Source organism: Passer domesticus, chromosome 6 (genome assembly GCF_036417665.1).
Source record: "Passer domesticus isolate bPasDom1 chromosome 6, bPasDom1.hap1, whole genome shotgun sequence".
NCBI lineage: Eukaryota > Metazoa > Chordata > Aves > Passeriformes > Passeridae > Passer > Passer domesticus.
This window is the reverse complement of record NC_087479.1, coordinates 4,272,733-4,295,251: the sequence shown is the minus strand read 5'-3', so window position 1 is coordinate 4,295,251 and position 22,519 is coordinate 4,272,733. Positions and strand designations below refer to the sequence as shown.

Below are 22,519 nucleotides of genomic sequence, written 5' to 3'. Positions count from 1 at the left end.
GGTGCATGATAGCCCTGACACTCACTGCCCACCTCATCTCAAAATAGCACAATGTAATCTGGAAAGCAGCAGATAAGGATGTTGGGGACAACATGAATTTAACACAAGTGACAAAAAAAAGGTGTAGAGAGCTGTGATTTCCAAATTGAAGCTGTACTTTTAAATAACCAGCAGTAACAAAACCAAGTGAATCATCTTACTTACCACCAACAGGCAAACCCAAATCAACAATGGATTCACAGTTGTGGCTAAAGGGTATTAACAGTTTGTGAAAAATCATGTGGAAACTCAATACTTGTGGTTGAAAAGGATTCAATTCCAGAGATGATTCAGGCATCTTCAGCACAGCTGTAACCACACACTAGAGTATGTTCTGTACCTCAGAAACTGCTTCTAAACTCCAGGATAATCTTCTAAACCTGATGTTCAGGAGTTGTTCTGAAAGAACTGCCCATTCACCCTCAAGAGAAAAAAAATAAACCCAACCCCTCTTAAATCCTCTGCCAGCTAATCTATAAGACAGCAATTCTTAAATATACTCAGTTGTAGTGCACTTGTGTAACTACAGCCTAAATAGCAACAGCATTTGCCTGCAGTGCTCCTGGGAAGGCTGGAGGTGAGTGTGTGTGCAGAGCCAGGAGCACAGGCTGGAGTCTGCCAGAAAAGCAGAATAAGCATGAAGTCTCACCCCTTTTACAAGTACAGGGCTGGTTTTGCACTCAGTGGGTATTTGGTGGAATAATAAAACAAAGCTCTCCTGGGGAGATGTCCAAACATAAACCTCTCTGCAGAGAGAAACTTTTTTTAAAGGACCCAGCCAACCTCTAAAAGGTTTTGGTAAAGTCTCCTCATATCAGTCTGTTCCTCCATAACTCTGAAGGCAGTGTTCATTTTTGGGTTTCAACATCCCCGCTGAGCATGTGATACCAGTTTCTTTCAAATCAGGGTTTGGGATTTTAAAACACCACTGGTGTAATTACACCCATCAATTTCTCCAACCCGCCAAAGATCTCCCCAGTCTTCCAGGTGCACTTAGGAGGAGAGAATGAAGCTGCTTGCAAAATTCTTGGGTATTTTCATGCAGGAAATAATGCCACTTGAACAGTTCTCATACTCATACAAATTAGCTGCTGTTTGGTTGAATACATTCATATCTGCTATGAAAAAGATGGCTCTATCAGCTGCTTCTTTATGAGCTTGTTCTAAACCAGTGATGTGACAGTGCAAAACTACTTATTTTCTGTTTCATCAAGAAGTAATTCCTTCAGGCATTAAGATGTGACATAAAATCTTTTACTAAATTGAGCAATTTCATTAAGTTTCCTGTGAAGAAAGCAGAATACAGCATGGAATACAAAAGCTGTTGAAATGTGCCAGGGGAATATCATTGGGAAGGTAACAAACTAAGCAAGCCATAGGCCTGTATTACACATTTAAAACATTGTCTGAGACATTAAATAACCACAGAAACAGTTTTATATAATATGATTTAGCATCTGTTGCTCAAGAACTCAGGAGCAAACATTTACTCTTGTCTGATTAATATTAGCAACTTTAAAAAAATAAAAGGCATTCTTCTGATGACTGAAATACATTCCCGGGGGGAATTCAAGCACCACAGTTCTTTCCACAGAAAACCTCCAAATAAAACATGGCCAAGTATTGCCTAGAGAGATTAAACACCAGGAAAGCTCTACACAGCAGAGATTCTCACTTCAGGCAATTCACTTTTTCCTGCTTTTGAGGGAGGTGTTGTGAACTCTCACTCTCTTCTGCACGGAAGAAGAGATCTTCAGAGATGCTTTCTTTGTGAGGGACCTTTCCACAGCCCCAGGTTTCCATAGCAACAGCTGAGCATCCTCTCCACCCGTCAGCAGAGACTCGTCCGTGGGGCTCCAGCAGAAGGAGCGCACGGTGGCCGAGTGTCCCCCACACAGGGTCCCCACCAGGCTCAGGCCAGCAGTGCTGCAGCTGATCAGGTGGATGTCTCCCGTGGAGGTTCCCCCAATCAGGAAGAGTTTCCCTGCCTTTTCGTGGTACAAGCCACCCACCAGGTAATGCAGGCCGTGGTTTTCGGCGCACACGGACTCTCTGACATCCACGACGTGCAGCAGGGTTATTGGCTCCTCGGTGTCCAGCTGAGCCATGTCCCACCAGCAGAACCCCTCATCGTGTGTCATGCAATAGACCTGTTTGTAGTCTTCCCCAGACCAGCCAAGAGAGCTCACTGATGAATCTGAATTGCAGGTCGATAGCAAAGCATCATCTTCATTATCCTTGTTGATGTCAAACACGTTCACCAAGCCGTCGGTCGACCCAGACACCACCAAATTGGGTTCGTTAGGATGAAAACAGATTTTGGTGATGTCATCATTGTGACTTTCAGAATAGACTCCCAAGGGCTCTTTAGTGGCACTGGCACAGTCTGTGATGCCTCTTGCATCCCAAAACACCAGAAACGTGTCCTTTTCAACTTTCTCCGTTCCGGCACAAACGACGAGGTCGCTGCAGCTGACGTCGAAGCTGATGAAGGCGTTGGAAGGATAACCACTGAACACCTGCACGGGCTCCTGCGTGGCCGAGCGAACGTCCCAGCACTTCACGGCGCCCTGGCTGCAGGCTGAGAACACCACGCTGTCACACGTGTGTGCAAACCTGACCCCGCTGAGCACGCCGCCGCCGCCGCGGAGCTCCCGCAGGCAGCGCAGCGTCTCCCTGTCGTACACCCTGATGGATTCGTTGGAGCAGCAAACGGCCACCAAGCAGCTGCCCCCGGGCTGGGCAGCCCTGGAGGTGTGCATGTCCAGCAGGTAGGCGGGCTCCTCGCTGGGCACGCAGCGCCTGGCGATGCGCAGCCCCGCCAGCTGCTCCTCCACCTTCTCCAGCGCCGTCATCTCACCAGGAACCTGCAACAAATAACAGCCAAGGAGAGCTTTAATTGCAACATTCTTCAACAGCGTTAGCTTTAAAAAGACCTACAAGGGAACATCTTGTGCAGAGGTGATGCACAGATGTGCATCAATTATCCCGATGTCCTCCCCACCACAACTTCATTCACAGGAACACAGGACAGGAAAGGGCTCCCTGATTCAAGGAGTTCAGTCTCTCATGTCTGTGAGCACTACACCAAATAATCCCCTTAACAGATTAAACAGTCTATCTGGGAATCCTGGGGAAGTCACTTAGCTAAATTATTTTGCTTTATTATTTTTATAATAAAGTAAATAAGCTAAATAATTTGCTTTATTATTTTTATAAAGGAACATGATGTTCTCCACAAGTGGAAACAAAATGAAGTCACCCCCTGTACCTGAGGAGAAATAAGTTTTGCTCTAGGAAGCACAGCCCACAAACAGCTGCATCACTACAACTGCAGGAGACTTCTTCAGTGAACTTGTGTGCACAGGACAGGCAGAGAACAAGACCAAAATGACACAGCACTACAGCCTGAAACGGCCTGGTGAGGTAATTTTACAAGTATTTAGGTGCCCAATGACGCACAGAAACACCTGCCAGCACAGCAGGGACCACCTAAACAGGCGGTGTGACCTGTGGAATGCACTGCAATTAAGCACCTCAGTGTTTTCTGAGCCTCCTGTAAAACCACAGAACACTGGCTTTTAGTGCAGCTGATAAAGATCTTCCCTTCAGAGGCAATTCCTCTCTGGCGCTACTGAACCCTTCTAGAAACCCAAACTATTTCAGCAATGCACAGAAATGCAAACTTTACCCAGCAAAACCAAAATTAAACAAAATTCTCTTGGATTCTCACACAGATTCACTTTGAAAATATGCCCTAAAAAAAAAAAAAAGAAAAACTTACTTTTCCTTTCTATAACACAAGAGAAAATTCTACTCTGTAATTGCAGTAAAGACTCCATCAATTCAGAGTCAGGAAAAAGCACAGCAGCATTTACATTTTAAAGAGATATTTGTAATGGTTTTAGTGGTTCACAAAGTACAACCATTTTTCAAAGGAAGATGTAGGTATGTCATTACAGTCATCCACTTCTGTCAAAAACACAGGTTCAATGAGACCACTATTCTGTGTTTAAAAAGAATCCAAACCAAAACATTCAGGGAATCACAGCAGGTTTTAAGGGGTCAACACTCCAGTGATTTCTCACTGGTATTGATATCTTCTTAAGGTCTGGACCAGCAGCCAACCCAGGTACCATATGCATGAAATGACCTTTTAAATAAAAAAAATCAAAAAACACAAAGAGAAATGGAATAAAAATCAGGCAGACAAAGAATGTAAGAAAATATTTTCATGCCTTCCCAGCTGTTCTATCATCAATTTTTCTGCAAATTCTCCAGGCTGGATTTTTAGGGGTGGAATGTGCAAGCTTCCATGTATTACTTGCTTTAGTTGCAATTATTTTAATTGCCCATGAGAGACCAAAAACAAAGGAGAAGTTGCTATGACAAAGCTGCATTCTGCTTTTTTTTTTCCTTCTTCTTGGTGTTGTTTGTGGTTTCAAGGGTTTGCTTTCCCTCCTCTGGTTTGGTGTACACAAATATTCACGACACCATGTGACAAACCAGCAAATTCTTAAAAAACAGCTTAAGCAGGCACACATAAAAACTTAATTCCCAAGTCACAAATAATCTCACTAAGCGATTTGCCTCAGCAATATCCTGACAATGAGGTCCCCAGGTTAATCTTCTACATCAAAGCAACCTTTCAGAGCACATCTACCAGTCATTTTTGCCATAAAATGCAGACATCCTGTGGAAACTCCTTCCCCCTCTGAAGCAAAGAAGTTCAACGTGTTTTCTGGCATTACCCTGTGCACAACCTACCCACAGAACTTGTTCCTTCCTTACTTTTCTGGGTATGTCCTCAAATGAAACAAGCTTTTACTAGAACTATTACATAAAGCCAACTGCTCTCAAATGCTGTTTGCTATGCTGCTTAAACACAAAACTGTAAAACAGCCATGCAAATGAATAATATTAACTGAAGAAATAAAATATTTTAAACATTATTAATTAGGAAAACTGCTTAATTCAATTTACTGAAGAATTACAATGGAAGCTTCTAGTTTCAAACACACATGCTCGAGGGTGGAGAAAGGAGTTTTTGTAAACCAGCTCTCCTGCAGTGCTATGGTTACTAAAAAAATCTAGTTCTCTCTGTAAATTTCTTGTAAGAAAAATATAGTTTTCCAAGCTGACCTGAATTTTAAGCTCTAAATATTCAGATTTAGTCTACTCAAAAGGCCAAGTAAACCCAAACAGACATGTTCCTGACAAATGCCATCCATTTGGAAGGCAAGCTGCAGTTGTTTAAATATTACTGACTATGATAGAGAGTATCTTTCAATAAGCAGTTTCTACAACACTCATGTCAGAGCTTTTACTGCTGGGGAAGGTGAGGGAACTCTGCAAATAGGCAGAAGTTGTAAAAAGCCAGAGTCTGCAAAAGGAGGTTCATTCAGTTTTAATAATATTTTCTGGGAAATAAAATTAGCTCAACACAACTCATAAGCTTTTGCCCAGAATGACTTAACTAGAGTTTTCTGAAATACCAGAAAATGATGTTCACGTTTTCAGACAGAAATGCAATTCCTACCATCAGGAAGGTGAAGGTTCAATTCTATTTCCACTGCAACAACTCAGACTTGTGTTCGATGGCAGCCAGGTTTTTGCTAAAAACTCAGCAAAATGTCTGCTTTAGCAAGAAAGTCTTCAGACTATTATGAAATTGTGATTGAAGGTTATATAAACAATTCATGCTCAAACTTCAGGGTGTAGCTGCCAGCCCTTCCTTTTCAGAAGGGGAAGTCACTGTTGTATTTTGATGGGAAAGTTTAAATGGCAGGAATAGGATCTGTGTTAAATTTATGAGACAAATAGGAAACAATGGTCTTCCAAACACAATAGAAGATAACTAAGCACTGGACTGCAGCCACCTACAGAGCACATGGTCCTCTGCACTGAAGCACTTTCAGTTCCTTAAGTTCAACAACAGAGGTATCTGTTTTCCAAAGAATCTTTGGCAAAATCAGAGTCTTTGAAATGTTTTGGACATAGCACAACAGCCAGTTGTGATGATCAGAGAGGAGTTCTGCTCATGTTTGTATGACAAAGTCTCTGACACAAAGACTCCTACCAACAGCTTGCTCTTGGACTACTCCAGGCTCAGGAAAAAATCACAGAGGGCACTGGCCAAAAGCTCTTCTTTCCCCATGGATCCTCCTCTGCTCAGAATGTGAGTTAATTGATGAAATTCAGGTTTTTCAGTTTCTCCAGCAAAGTCACGCACAGACTGGATCTATAGTCTCAACACTGACAAAATCCAGGGGATGCCAAGGTGCAGGAACCCCCACCACTGGGATGAAGGTACCTGGCTCTGGCACTCACTTGTGCTTGGCACAAGTGAATCCCATCCTTAGGGATCACCATGCCTTACGTGGAACAGCTGAATCTTTCAGCTGCATCCACACCTGCACCCCCCGAGCCAGGAAAAGCCACCTTTTATAAATTAAACCTGAAACTTCTATGTTATTACACCCAGACTTGGAACAACACTCAGGTGATCTGTTCTATGAATTTAGGTACACACTTACATGCAACCCCTGCACATCTCCTGGGTACCACAACTACCAGAAACAATAAGCTTCTGGAAGGACACTCAAAACTCACTACATCTTGGGAACTCAGAATAAATACCCTTCTCCGAAATAACCTAAAATATTTTGACCTCCAGGGCATCCTACAAGGCTCCTTTAAAAAAGAAATAAACTCAATGTTTAGAATAGAAGGCACGAAGTGGAAGTGATGCCAAAGAGGCAGGACAGGATTTCCAGATGCCTTTGTTATGTGCTTTTTACTTGTGGAGTGTGGAAACAACCACACAGCAAGACTAGAAGCAAACAGCTGTGCTAAGGCAGCCCTTTCCAATGGTGCAGAAAGGAAAAGCAAGCACCTATGTGCACAAACTAAACTTAACATTGTCCCAGCACTTACTGCTGTGCTGTTTGTGTAGCATTCTAAGCGTTGCAGCTTCAGTTCAAGCCAACAGGCTCATCAGTCCTCTTCAATCCAGAATGTTTTTCAAAAGATAAACCAGCAAATCATAAGTTATTTCCCTTTTCCTTTGAGTGGTGTACAGAAGATGCTGCCAAGTTGCATAGTTCTCCTTTCCAAAAGGGAATGTTAGCTCAAAAATATATAGAAATACAGATTTTCCTTTGAAAAATACAGGGAAAACATGGAAAAATGGCACATTCTCAAAGATTTAATCATTAACGTAAGAGTAACTTATGAGTAGGAGGGTAGAAACACGTAATAAAAATGAAAAAGACCTGTAGTTCTGGCAATCTTCTCTGCAGAGGTCAAATACCAAAAATAGCAAGGGATCTGAACAGCAGCAGATGAAATCTTGCACTGTTCTTTCCAACTATAAACAATACAAACAGACCCTCCCTTTATTTTCACAATTATTACAAGTTCCAGAGCAAGCTGAGAACAAACCCTGAGCTCTGGGCAGCAGGAGGCTGCTCGTGCATGCACAGGACATGTGGCTTGCATTTGGGAGCAGAGCTGCCAGTGCAGGGAGAACACACCAGGGCTGCACCTCTCCATGCAGGGAGAACACACCAGTGCTGCACCTCCCCAGTGCAGGGAGAACACACCAGTGCTGCCCTGCCCCATGCAGGGAGAACACACCAGTGCTGCACTGCCCCATGCAGGGAGAACACACCAGTGCTGCCCTGCTCCATGCAGGGAGAACACACCAGTGCTGCACTGCCCCATGCAGGGAGAACACACCAGTGCTGCCCTGCCCCATGCAGGGAGAACACACCAGTGCTGCACTGCCCCATGCAGGGAGAACACACCAGTGCTGCCCTGCCCCAGTGCAGGGAGAACACACCAGTGCTGCCCTGCTCCATGCAGGGAGAACACACCAGTGCTGCACCTCTCCATGCAGGGAGAACACACCAGTGCTGCACTGCCCCATGCAGGGAGAACACACCAGTGCTGCACTGCCCCAGTGCAGGGAGAACACACCAGTGCTGCACCTCTCCATGCAGGGAGAACACACCAGTGCTGCACTGCCCCATGCAGGGAGAACACACCAGTGCTGCCCTGCTCCATGCAGGGAGAACACACCAGTGCTGCACCTCTCCATGCAGGGAGAGCACACCAGTGCTGCCCTGCCCCAGTGCAGGGAGAACACACCAGTGCTGCACCTCTCCATGCAGGGAGAACACACCAGTGCTGCACTGCCCCATGCAGGGAGAACACACCAGTGCTGCACTGCCCCATGCAGGGAGAACACACCAGTGCTGCACCTCTCCATGCAGGGAGAGCACACCAGTGCTGCACCTCTCCATGCAGGGAGAGCACACCAGTGCTGCCCTGCCCCAGTGCAGGGAGAACACACCAGTGCTGCACTGCCCCATGCAGGGAGAACACACCAGTGCTGCCCTGCCCCAGTGCAGGGAGAACACACCAGTGCTGCACCTCTCCAGTGCAGGGAGAACACACCAGTGCTGCACTGCCCCATGCAGGGAGAACACACCAGTGCTGCACCTCTCCATGCAGGGAGAACACACCAGTGCTGCACCTCTCCATGCAGGGAGAACACACCAGTGCTGCACCTCTCCATGCAGGGAGAACACACCAGTGCTTCACTGCCCCATGCAGGGAGAACACACCAGTGCTGCACTGCCCCATGCAGGGAGAACACACCAGTGCTGCACCTCTCCATGCAGGGAGAACACACCAGTGCTGCACCTCTCCATGCAGGGAGAACACACCAGTGCTGCACCTCTCCATGCAGGGAGAACACACCAGTGCTGCACCTCTCCATGCAGGGAGAACACACCAGTGCTGCCCTGCCCCAGTGCAGGGAGAACACACCAGTGCTGCACTGCCCCATGCAGGGAGAACACACCGGTGCTGCCCTGCCCCATGCAGGGAGAACACACCAGTGCTGCACCTCTCCATGCAGGGAGAACACACCAGTGCAGCACTGCCCCAGTGCAGGGAGAACACACCAGTGCTGCACTGCCCCAGTGCAGGGAGAACACACCAGTGCTGCACCTCTCCGTGCAGGGAGAACACACCAGTGCTGCACCTCTCCGTGCAGGGAGAACACACCAGTGCTGCCCTGCCCCATGCAGGGAGAACACACCAGTGCTGCACTGCCCCATGCAGGGAGAACACACCAGTGCTGCCCTGCCCCAGTGCAGGGAGAACACACCAGTGCTGCCCTGCCCCAGTGCAGGGAGAACACACCAGTGCTGCACTGCCCCATGCAGGGAGAACACACCAGTGCTGCCCTGCCCCAGTGCAGGGAGAACACACCAGTGCTGCCCTGCCCCAGTGCAGCACCTGCAGAGACCTCTCCTCACTGGCACCACTCCCCAGCAGAAGACAGACCAGCAAATGACCTGGGCTCAGAGGGGAAGCACAAACCCCCCTCAGAGCGCTCAGTTTCTCCAGCACACACTCTCCCACAGCTGGGTTTGCTGTTTCACCCAAGCAGAGGGAGAAGGGGTTTCTCCAGCATTCCCATAAAGCCTGCTGAAGGCAAAGAGCATTTAGTCAATAAAATGCACGAGAGGCTATGCTAAAGTGCAGAGACAAGATGTAACTGCCAAGAGAATTATTTCATCCTCTCCAATCAGCTACATCTCCCTTCCAAATGTAAGAAAGAAGCTCTGTGTAATTCTTCATTTGCAGTACAGAGAAAATTATATCAGTAGAATAGAAAGGAGGAAAAAGATAAAACAGAAAGTCTGTGGGAAGATCAAAAACATTAGGTCTACCAAGCTACTTGCCTTTCATGAAATCAATTTGTGCCCTCCCACCAGGACTGAGCTTTGGGGTACAATCCTGTTTAGCAATGGAGAGAGGAGCTGTAGGTGGGAGAGAGAGCCAAGGAAATGGTCCTTAACAGTACTGCCTGAAGGGAAAAAGTAAGAGTCAGAGGTAGGAGAGAATAAAGGGAAAAAGGCCCAGGTGCTCAGTGCTTTGGGATTCAATAATTTTTAAAAAAAGTTTAAATGGAAACTACAACTGTTCTGAATTCATCTTTCGGGGACATAAGCAAATGTTCACATCAATGCAGATGAAACAAAACCTTTTTTGAATGTTATACTGGACATCCACAGAGAGAATGCAAAAACAACTTCTGAACTGGATCAAGCATAGCTTTAAATGCATAGATCACAAAAACCATACAGTGACTATTTTCATCAAAAGAAAACTTTCAATTTATTTTTTTGTTGTTGTTTGGTGTAAGATTCTGCATTCAAACTAGAAAGATCTATCCTGATTTTGCATCCAGCACTAGAAAATATGGTGGAGATCTACAGAGATCTAGAACATTTAGGCAAGCCTTCAGGTCTAAAGTGCAATTAACATTCAAGCTTTAGTAATTCAAAGCCTATTGGCAGAAATACATGAACCAAAGAGAATATCAGATGATCAATTGAAAAAGTGTAGAATAATCCAATGTACAATTAAAAAACTCAAGCTAGAAAGCACTATACAAAATAATAAAAGTGCCAAATTACAAATTTTGGCATCAAAATTAAGGCAAATTTATTAAAATGTGATGCTCAGATTGCTAACCTACCTTCTCTAGAACAATTTAGAAGACCCTGACATAAACATAGGAAACAGAGTTTCTAAATACTCTAAGAAACTGTGTAAAACAATGATTCAAACACATTTGAGACTATCCCTTTTTCACTCTTCTCTTTTCATCCAATTCCATGCCTGTGACACAGACCTGCTAAGAGAGGAGCCACAAAGGAAGCTGTGCCTGGAATCCCACTCTGCCATGAGCTGGACCCAGCCAAGAAGCTCCCTGTGAGGGGCAGCTTTCCTTGTAGTGACCTCTCCAGGCAGAGGATGTGACTGCATCCAGGTGTGGGTGAGGTGGTCATCCAATAAAGGAGTTATAAGAGGATAAGAGATGCTCTATTTTGCTCTCATGGCTATTCTCAGATCAAGCTGCAGCAGAAGCAATCCTATTTCATAAAGGCAGGTCTGAAAGAGTCCCAGGCAAAGGGTAAATTACAGAAAGAGACAGTAAAATTGGGCTATTTGTATTCCAAATTCTATTTATTATGTTTTTGGGGGTTTTTTTCTGGCAAAGAACACTGTATTTAAAGACACTCTGAAAGCTCATCTATGCCTAAATTGCACTCTCAGAAGCCTCTGAAGAGGTGAACAAATGCTGCATCCTCAGGTGGATTCTGGAGAACAGGGAAACTGTCCTAGTGCTGGGCTCTGGCTTTTGCACTGAGCCATGGGGGTCAAAGATGAGGCTTGTGCCTGTAATGGAAACCACAGCCATGCTGCCAGTCTGCTGCAAACCTTGAAGAGAATCCAAGTCTCAGCCTTCTGCACTTGTGCTTATCTCATCAGACCACAGGCACCACAGAAAAGTCATTTCCTTTCTCCTGTGAGCACCTCCCACCGAACACATCACACTGAGATGGCTTCTTGTAACCACAAACACAGGAAAGAAGATCCAGGACTAATCAGCCTCTCAAATAACAGACAGACACAGCTGCTGGAAATCAAACACAGAGGGTACAATGGTCACCTGCACGTAGCATTAAGTTTTGATCCATTCACACTTCAACACAGCAGCCACGAGCAGCTCAGAGGAGGTTCATGCTCTCCAGCAGCATTTTCCTTTGTGAAGAGATCCAACAGCTCTGCTGTCTGACTTGGCACTAGAGCCATGCACTGAGATGGTCATCTCAAATCAGACAGAAATGAAGTATTTATCTAAGTGGATCTGAACAAGAGCCTGGCCTACAAACACTTCCCAGTCCTGACTGTGGCAGAACAGCTTGCTGAGCAATTCCCAGCAAGGACCAACATTCACTCCTCACTTTCCCTATGAGTGAAACAAGGAGAATGTTTGCCCAGTTCACAATCCTTGTGCACACAAACATCAGTGAGTACAGTCAGCAGCACACTTTCACACAAAAAGCCTTGTTCTGAACGTCTACACTACAAGATACAATGCAGAAGTCACCGTGACACCGTGGTGCACCTGCAAATTCCACAATCAGAAAGTGCTCTGATGCCCTTTCAAGTCTGGGATTACAAGAAAGGACTCCAGGGGTGATGATTTTCAGGGCCATTTTAAGCTGAACAAAACACCACATGAACGGACAACACCAGTGATCCACCCTACAGAGAAAGGTGAAAGGAAAAAATTACTTACACAGCTGCATGAATAATTTAGTGACTGAAACAACACCATTTATTTCCTTCAATTTAGATACTCCCACTTATTACCAGCATCCTCATACAGAAGAAACCTGGAAATAAGTAAGAAGTCTTCCCAAAGATTAATAAAACTTGCTGAAATTCTTCCAAAGAATTTATTTCCACATCACAGGAAGCCTGGGAAATTTCAGCATGAATTTAGCAGCAACCATAATAAAAGGATATAAAGAAACTTTGCTGTAATTGGAAAAAGAGCTTCTACTACCACACACTGGTGCCAAAATACCTACAATGACATAAAGTCAAAGTTTTATTTACTGGAATACTTCAGAAATTCCTTCACAACAGTAATTTACCTTAAGTACACTTCATTATCAGAGCTCATTCTTCAAAACACAAACTATTATGTTTTCAGGACTCTTTTCTTAACAACCCAAGCTTAAATCAGTCACTGCTGAACAGATAAGAAGATTCCCCTACACATGCACATGTAGGGGAACACAAAACAAACAACACTTGTGTGCTTGGTAATTCTCAGCCCCACTCTAACATCACTGCCCAAGCAATGCTCTGCAGTTCCAGATCTATTCCACAGGCACAAACATCTGCCAAGCCTACGCAGGGAAAATGACTTCTCATTTTCCTCATCTGCTTCCCCAGAACTTGCAGATCACTGAGGTGTCTCTGCCAGTCACATCCCACAATATCCATGTTTTTTTTATTTTTAGCTACTCCAGAACATCCCCACGTCAAGGTAATTTGTCAGACCCTCTCCAGTTTCAAAGCAACAAGAGAAACCTGAGCTCCCTGTGTACCCGTGACAGTTCACAGACTATCAGTTTCCAAAACATGCTCTTTGTGCACAGGCTGACAGCTGGAGGCTCTGCTGAATCTTTATCATGCCCTAAGCTCCATTTTCAATGCTTTGTAGCAGACAAAAGGAAAAGATGTCATCTAAGTGACAACAGGAAGATGCAAGAGGAAGGGTTTCAGAGCTATGTTGCTTCATCCTGATCAGGAGGATTTACTTTTGAGTCTCCACAAAAGATGCTAAGGCATCGAGGATGTGGACATTGAAGCCATGCAAGGCACTCTCTGCAGCTCTTTGGTTCAAGAGTAAGCACTGTCTAAATGCTCCTGAAAACATACATGGAACTCCAGCAGCAGCTTCACCAATGCCATAAAGGATTAACATAAAAAAATCAGCTTTTACTTTTCATGACACTCAAATGCACAGTGATTTTTCATACTCCACTGGAAGTTCACATTCAACTGTTTTTTCACTAAGTGATTTAGGACTCAGTCACAAGAAATAAAATCATGAAAGGGAAGGACAAAGGAGAAAGTGGGCAGGTATTGATACTCCAGACTCTGATCAAGAGATCTGCTGTATGCAGCAGCACAGTCCCTGCTGGCAAAACCAGAACTCCATGTTTTTGTTAGGACCCACAAACCCTAAAGACCTAGGTGGGGAACTTACTTTTCTGAGTACCACAAACACCTTTGCAATGCCTTCAGCAGCCTGCTGCCCCCAAATAATGCATGGATAAAAAGCAAAGTCAAGAGCTTTCTGCATTTTAATAACCCTGCTCTAAAGCCATGTTTGTTCTCTTAAGTAAACCCACATTTCACAGGGTCATAGCAGGCTCCCAGCAGTGCCTTTGCTGAGGCCAATGTTTGATAGCTAAGCCATAACCAAGTGCAGAGAAGGAAGGGTGAGATGATGCAGGTAATGGACTGTTTATTTCACAAGAAGTAGCTGGATGCTTTGCCTTGTGTAGCTTGGCAAAGACAGAGACTGAAAGGGATACAATTACTATCTACAAATACATCAAAGGAATAAATGCTGGGGAGGGAGGGGAGCTACTCAAGAACAATACTGGCACAAGAGTTTAAGAGTATAAACTGACCATAAATAAAATATGGAGCAGAAATCATAAAGTTTATCTTACAAAATACTTCCCAGTTATAACAGTGGGGGTAAAGACTTTAACTGTCTTCATCTGCTTTTATAACCCCGCCAGCCTGGCACCCACCACTGGCCTTGCACAGCAAAGAACCCAAATAGGAAGGCAGACTGAGAAACAAGCAACTCTGAGATAAGCTGGCTCATTACTCCTTTCTGGAAGATACCACTCTGCCAGGCAGACAACAGCAAGCCACATTATTTGCTCACTCCACAGCTCCAAAAGCAGCATCAGGAATTTAGTGAGAGGGCATGTGTGTGCACAGAGAGCACGCAGCTTCCAGCTTAGGGTGGCCTCTCTCTCTCCTAGAACTGTGGGGACAGCCTAGGGAGCTGAGCGTGCCCCTCACACAGGCACGCCCAACGCCAAGGGTTTGGGTGGAAAAGCCCAAAAATCTGGGACAGACCGCCTGCGGCTGTCATTCCGCTCCCGGCCACCGGGGGTCGCCAGTGACCGCCGCAGAGCAGCGCAGATTTACCCGGGCCAGTAATAATAATAATAACAACAACAATAATAACAATAATATTAATAATAATAACAATGATTAACCCGAGCGTTAATAAAGCACCAGTATGTCTTTTCCTTCCTTTTAAGTCTCTGTTCCTCGAATCAGACTAAACTAAAAATCACAGTCTTCACTTAGAACTCTCTAGCACGGAAGAAAAAAAAAAAAACAACCACATTCAACTATGCCACAACTGTTCTTTCTGAACCATCAGAGGTTAACAATACACGCGTTCTTTATTAAAGTCTCATTTGGTGACTTTAATCCACAGACTTGGACCATTCAGACCTGATAACAATGTGAGATGCAGCTCCTAAGTCCATGCAAGGCACACATAAACACGCAGGGAATGACTGACCTGTGTGCATTTGAATTTGCCCTTGCAGCATCCAGCAAGTGCTGAGCCCAGAAACACCCAGCACTCATTTCCTAGGGAAGAGGGATCAACAAAACCCAGCAACTACAAAACCCTTCCTCTCTCAACCTCTTCCACTCATATCTACCTCCCACGAACATTCCTGAAGCAGGAGTGTTCAATGCACATGCAAAGTAATAGTTGCCCAAGATATTAAACCACTAGAATTAACTTTTCTTTACATCTATTTTTCTCCCTTTCAAAACTGAGTCATATATTTCCTTATATATCCTGGCAAACATTGAATAAACTAAAACCAAATCCTCTTACCTCAAAAAACTCCTTCATGAACTGCATAAAAACTGAAGTCAGAACTGCTACTAAGAGTTGTATGTTTCTAAACAAGAAATTTTGCTTTCACAGCTGCTTGTCCCTTCTGATTGCACAAAGGAGTAATAACACTTAATTCCAGCTCTCCCACTCATTCCCACAGCAACAAAGACACACAAATTATTATTATGAAAAGATCCCCCAATTATTGAAAAGTGAACAATAACTGAGGCTTCCTATTCCAGGTACTGCCAGCACACAACTCCAGTTTGCCAATTTTAACTAAATGATGGGCTGTCTTTTCACCAATTTAAATGCTCACTAACTGTACAGCACTTTTGTATCTTATTTTTAATGAGAAGCTGAGCAATGGTTTTGCCCTGAAATAACAAGCAGCAGAAAAAAGATTCAGTAGTTATGGTGAGCTGCAGAGAGGTGCAAGTGAAAAGTTGTTAATCAGTTAAAAATACAAAAAGAAATTAAGTTTCTGCTGAAGAAATAAAGCAATTGCAAGAAAGGTTATAAACAATACAGCAAAACAAACATTTTACTTTAAAACTAGTTTTGGATTTGCATAATTTAATTCAGGTCAGCATAAGAACTAAGAGTGCTTTAATGCACCTGCATTTTTACAGATAAAATTCAGTTGCCATATTAAACAAAGAACCCTTTCATTCTGATTTTTATTAGGCTTTTATTTATCTGGAAAAATACAGAATTAAAAACATAGCAGGTGCCCTTTCAAGGCCACAGTGCATTCTTATATAAAACAAATCTCAAAGAGGAAAACAATAGGAGCTAATAAGTTTTGAAATATTTGCATTCCTCTATCTGCTTCAAATTTAGTCTCAAACTAAACATTAAGGTCACCTCAAAACATTTTCAGCAATACAAACAGTGTGATAAAAAATAATACAAAAGCTTGATAATATTAACAATCTGGAAGAAGGGCTTTCAGATGAATGTGAAAAAGGGGTGATAAATTAAAGTCTGTAAAGGGTATAAACAACAGTACAGATGGCTTATGTTGCAAAGGAGATCAGACTAGATAATGTAATGTAAAATGTAATAGTCCTTCTGGACTTTAACACCTGACAGAAACAGAATCAAAATTTAGCAGACTGAAGAGTTTATAGCATAATATAGACTTGGAAAATGGACAGCTGCAAATATTTGCTTCCTGCCAATACTTCTCAATTATTTTGACTGTCGAAAAGACTCAATCTGTAAGGCCTAGACACAGGACAGAAAACACATTCTATGTTGGACCTTCAGAACAGCCTCGTGGAATCACCCAGTGTTTGTGCTGCTGCAATTTGAGTGTGATTTTTACAGCCCTGTACACTGCCTGAGCCTCTTCTTTCCCACCCCCACTTCCTGCTGCCTTCTCACTGAAATATTTTGTTAAAACTTGCACTGAAATATCAGCTAAGGCAAAAAATACATCATAAGAACAACTCAACCAAGGCAATATTCTGGCATCAGACATCCTTCACTCCCAGTCTGGAGCTTTATTTCCCAAAGCATCCATCTCTATCCCATTTCCCAGTCCCTCCACCTTCACTCACTGAAGCAGCTAAAGAAGCACTGCCTCAGTCATGTGCAGGAGTTGCCTCCACATGCATTTAACTAACCAGCCCCAAATTAAATGCAGGAGGAAACAAGAGAGGAAAATGCAGCAGCAAGAATTGATGGAACTCTTTTAACTCCCCTGTTGAAGGAAAGGGGACAGTTGCAGGGACATGAGAAGGGGAAGAGATGAAGGAGAAGTGGGTGGTGGCTCAGGGTGAAGGTCCCTGAGGAGGGCAAAGGCATGTTTGAGGTTGAGTTTCCTAACCCCACAAGGGATTGGGCAATATGCTCTTTTTCTGCTTTTCTTACACCCTCCATTGTCCATCTTGCACCTGAACTGCTCTGGAGTGCAAAAGCACACCCCAAAACCTTGCCAAGACCCTGATTCACAATTCTCAAAGCTTCTTTTTAATGTCTGCTGTGAAAGCCACTAATGGGCTTGTCCTCACACAGGAGAAGCTGAACCCCACAAAAACCTTCTTTTCATTCACCAAATAAACCCAAGTTTTAGATTGTCTGCAGAAGCAGCTTGGTATCAACACAGCTGAGCAGCATGGAAGTGCTGATTTCCTTCTGTTTTGCTCATTTTTCTTTTTTTTTTTTCGCTCCAGAAAAGCCTGAAAATACCATTATTTTTTATACTTCCAGTAAAAAGCACAACAAAGCTGGAAAATGCTGCCAGCAGGCAACAACCATCTGGTCTCTCAGGAGACCTCCCACACAGAGACCTCCCACAGGTACAGACCAGACCCCAGGGCTGCCCTGCAAAAATGATGCAGCAAAAGAAAAAAGCGTTTTTAAAAAATTCATCTTGAAAGGTTGAGAGAACTGGGATTGCTCAGCCTGGAGAGAAGGCTTTGGGGTGACATAACTGCAGCCTTCCAGGACCTGAAGGGAGCCTGCAAGAAAGATGGAGAGAGACTATTTACAAGGGTATGTAGTGACAGGACAAGGGGGAATGGATTTAAACTGACGGAGGGCAGAAGGAAATTCTTCCCTGTGAGGGTGGTGAGACCCTGGCACAGGCTGCCCAGAGCACCTGTGGCTGCCCCATCCCTGGGAATGTTCAAGGCCAGGCTTGGAGTAACCTGGTGAAAGATGCCCATGGCAGGGGCTTGGAATGAGGAGATTTAAGGCCCCTTTCAACCCAAACCATTCCACGATTCTATGCTCTTTTTTATAAAACATTTTAAGCCACCTGAGCATCATCAATCCACGCACAGAAGAGTTCTTATGTGCAAAAAAAAATTAATATATTTACTTCCAGAAGGATTAAGACTGCAGAAGAAACAGGCAGGGCCTGGGTCATGTCAATGTATGCAGAGGCTGCCCAGGAATTCCAGGCCCACCTTTCCCTGCAGGGCTGCTCCTTTACTCCATAAAGAGATATTTGGGGGAAAACACAAACAGCTACACCAGTCTTTAACTCTAAACAAACAGAAACCAACATGCAAACTTTAAACAAACTTCTAGGTGCTGTAAAATCAGCACACAGAAACCACGGGACTCACATGAACACAGACCTGTGCAATCTCTCTGCTGACAGGAACAATTACCTCCAGGAGCTGCTCTGCACACACTCTTCACTGAATCTGATTATTCTCTCCAACAGGAAACCCTCTGAAATAGGAGGAAATAAAAGGCATTAACATAACTTAGTTCTGAGAACAAAGTTTTTACAGACCTAAGAACCAGCATACTAAGAAAAGAGCTTGTGTTTCTGCATTCTTTCAAATATATAACACATGTCTAGGAAAAATTCATTTAGAATTATGGGATTATAACCATTATGTGCCAATAACAAAATACAGAATTGACAATTCCACTCCCTGTATCTTGTTAGGAAAGTTAATTCTGCAACACAGCATACTTAAGGATATCTGTTCATTATATAAAATAGAAGTTTAGGACATGCATATCACAGCTTTGGCAGTAGTTTCTGTAACTACTTTTTTATTCAAAACCATAGAAAAGTTTATTTTCCTTTTTTCCCCAAAGCAGTAAAACTACCAAACAAAAAAAAACACAAACTGCAACTTTCATTTCTTCTTCTGACCTTTTCCAGATTGTTTGGGTGTGGGGTTTTTGTTGTTTTAGATTGTCACTATTATTAATAAAGCTTCCCACCTGCACCAAACCTGGGTGAGGTCAGCATGACTTCCTAACACACAAATTGCATTAAATCACAACTCATTAAATCACAACTCATTAAGGCTGAAAAAGACATTTATGATCGGGACCAGACATCAACCCAGCGCTGCCAAGGCCACCACCCAAACCGTGTCCCCAGGCACCACATCCACAGGGTTCGGGACACTTCCAAGGGACGGGGATTCCACCACTGCCCTGGGCAGCCTGCTCCTTACCGGAGCCTTATCCCTATCCCTGTCCTGCCGGTGTTCCTTATCCCGATCCTTATCCCTATCCCTGTCCTGCCGGTGTTCCTTATCCCGATCCTTAACCCTGTCCCTGCCGGTGTTCCTTATCCCGATCCTTATCCCTGTTCCTGTCCCTGCCGGTGTTCCTTATCCCGATCCTTATCCCTGTTCCTGTCCCTGCTGGTGTTCCTTACCCGATCCTTATCCCGGCCTCTTCATGGGATCCCTGTCCCTGCCGGTGTTCCTTATCCCTATCCCTGTCCTGCCGGTGTTCCTTACCGGATCCTTATCCCTGTTCCTGTCCCTGCTGGTGTTCCTTACCGGATCCTTATCCCTGCCGGTGCTCCTCACCCAATCCTTATCCCTGTCCCTGCTGGTGTTCCTTTTCCCGATCCTTATCCCTGTTCCTTATCCCTATCCCTGTCCCTGCCGGTGTTCCTTATCCCGATCCCTATCCCGGTTCCTGTCCCTGCCGGTGTTCCTTACCGGACCCTTATCCCGGTCTCTTCATGGGGTCCCTGTCCCTGCCGGTGTTCCTTACTGGGATCCTTAACCCTGTCCCTGCCGGTGTTCCTCACCTGGATCCTTATCCCGGTCCCTATCCGTGCCGCTCTTCCTTATTCCTGTCCGTGCCGGTGTTCGTGTCCCGGATCCTTAGCCCTGATCCAGATCCCTGTCCCGGTCCCTGCCGGTGTTCCTTACCCCGGTCCCTGTCCGTGCCGGTGTTCCCGTCCCGGATCCTTATCCCGGCCGTGTCCCGGTCCCTGCCGGTGTTCCTTACCCCGGTCCCTGTCCGTGCCGGTGTTCCCGTCCCGGATCCTTATCCTTTTCCCGGTCCCGCTCCCGCTCCCCTCAGAGCCGCCCCGCCCCCGCCGCGTGCGCGCCGCGCGGCCGCTGCCAGCCCCGCCCCCGCCGCCCCATTGGCTGCAGCCGCCGCCATCTTCCGTCTGTGGAGGCGGGGAAGGAAGCGACGCACGGGAAGGGGATTGGCGCAAAGGCGGAGGGGCGGGGCCGGCGGCCAATCGGCGCGCTCTGATTGGCTGGCGCGGGGAGGCGCCGGGCTCGGCCATGGCGGGGTTGGAGCGCGGGAACGGGAATGGCGCACGGAGCTGCATCCCGGGAGAGCGGGGTTGTCTCCTAGGAGGGACCCAAACACGGAAAAGGACAAGAAGGCTAATTAGATTTCCCCAGATACTTTAACTTTTTTTTTCCAGTTAAACCTTCAAACAGTATTTTCGTATTTACCAATTACTAGGCTAACACATCCAGGTTATCAAAAGGAAGATGGCATAACTAATATATCCTTATTTTAATATTTTACTTATATTGTCACAAGTTTTTTTATTTTAAAATTCCTTGCTCTACTCTGAATTTACTGTGCAGCACTGATGAGCAGCATTAATCCATAACCTCGGGTGGATGTTATTCAGTGAGGAAAATAACTTGCACCTTTATTCTTATAGCAGTTAAAATCACATATATGGTCTTTTCTGATAAATGATGCTAATCATATTACCAATATCATGGACAAATAAATAATTTCAAGACTTTTTTTAAACATAGAAATATTTTCATTAGCTTAGTTTGCACTTCCATTTTTTAAACTGGAAATCTAAGAATTTGAGAAATGTATTGTTCTAGAAAGATAAAAAAGGCTAAACTCAATGACATGGTCAAGTTACACGGACAATGACCATAGAGCAGTATAAAAAACACACCTAGTCCAGTCTAATGCCACCTTAAAGCAGAAAGTCAAACAAAAGACTTTAAAATACTGACAATTTCATTTGTCTGTCACTAGCCGTGTGCAATATTTTAATTCTACATGCTCCAGTGTAACTGTTAATTTTACTGATTCTACTTACGTAGGCACATAAATAATGCATGTATTTATGTTCTACCAGTGCAGTTATCTGTCTGTGAGCAGAGATTTCCCCTTTATTGATAACTGCAACATTTTGAGTAGTTTATTAGAACCAGGTACTTGCATCCCTGAGGAGTCACAGATGCACAGCTCACCGAACTGCCACGAAAAAGTGCCCCTTTATGGTTTATTTTTGTTCCTTTAACAGTTATTTGGTTGACATTTTTACAGCGCAGTGCACACAGGAAAATATCGAGATACATCAAAGCACAAAGACCCAAATGACACACTCGTGTTTTCATAGGAAATACCTTTCCCTCTTTGTGAAGCCTCGTCCTGCCAGAGCTAAAGCCTGCTCCCACTGCTGAGATCAGTTCTGAAGAGTTCCAAACAGGAGGCAGATGATTTCACTGAGAACACAATTTGCATGATAAGACTGTAGTGCAAATGCCAGTGCTACAATAATATTTTCAGCTGGTAGTTTTTCATCTGAGTTTTCCCAGGGCAGTTGCCACAAATTCATCAAATAACTTCTGTTCGTTGTTCACATGGGAAAAACAGCTGCAGGATCAGCTGGAAAGCCACAGTTTACAGCCACGGGTTTGGTGCCCAGCACTCCCAGACAAGTGCAGCTGTATTAACAGAAAATTCCATTTTTTGGGTAGCACACCAATGCTGCTGAGTCACAGGGTACCGTGGGTAGAGATGCAGCTTTGGAGTTTACCAGAGGAATTGCAGGGCAGATGCTCCAGAGATCACTTGCAACTTTTGACAAACATAAGAGATATTTTGAGAAAGGAATCTTTAAGATCCCCACCTTAAAAGAAACCAAAGTCCAAACAAAACTGCGTTTCAGTGTCATGTACTCTAGGCTAGAGGTCAAAAACTCAAACAGCAAATTGTCTGGAATGAGAATTTTTTTTTTTTTTTTAATTTTCTTTTTTTGCTTGTGTTTGCATCTGCCTAATATGCCAAGGTTATTTTTGTATTTTGGCTTGCAACTTTTTCAGTATAACGATTTGTAATTAGCTCCTGTGTGCATAGAGACAAAGTGTTACATTCCAGGGATCAGTGAACACAACTCCATCAGCAGATTCCTGCAGCTGAAGTAGCAGAAGTTAATGCAGTTTGCTGGAGAAAGGGGTTTATTTTTAACATCTTTAAAAGGTACAGCTCATTGGTTTCACTTGTCAGTTCTCCTCTTTGTTGGGGATAAGGGGGAGGGAGGAGCTTGCAAATCTCTCTGGCATTTTTTGGCAGTTCTATCTGCAGAACTTGACAAAATGTACAAGTGAGGCAAATTTATTATGACTGATGATAATCAGGTTTTGGGAT

The 22,519-nt window shown here is 44.4% G+C and overlaps 1 protein-coding gene across 16 annotated transcripts; it reads right to left on the bottom strand.

Annotated features, from left to right (window-relative positions):
• Positions 1–1,271: 1,271 nt before the first annotated feature.
• On the bottom strand, positions 1,272–20,210 carry WDR89 (WD repeat domain 89). 16 transcript variants are annotated; one of them, XM_064422918.1, is made up of 3 exons: positions 20,102–20,210; positions 18,466–18,562; positions 1,272–2,906 (listed from the first exon to the last, which is right to left on the bottom strand). In XM_064422918.1, the coding sequence occupies exon 3, from the start codon at positions 2,892–2,894 to the stop codon at positions 1,725–1,727; it is 1,170 nt and encodes a 389-aa protein (XP_064278988.1). In that variant the 5' UTR covers positions 2,895–2,906; positions 18,466–18,562; positions 20,102–20,210; the 3' UTR covers positions 1,272–1,724. The 16 variants fall into 16 exon arrangements, 9 of the variants coding, with proteins under 9 accessions (XP_064278988.1, XP_064278995.1, XP_064278989.1 ...); XM_064422925.1 differs by having other exon boundaries at positions 18,499–18,562; positions 20,102–20,200; XM_064422919.1 differs by having other exon boundaries at positions 18,454–18,562; positions 20,023–20,159.
• Between the last annotated feature and the right edge of the window lie 2,309 nt (positions 20,211–22,519).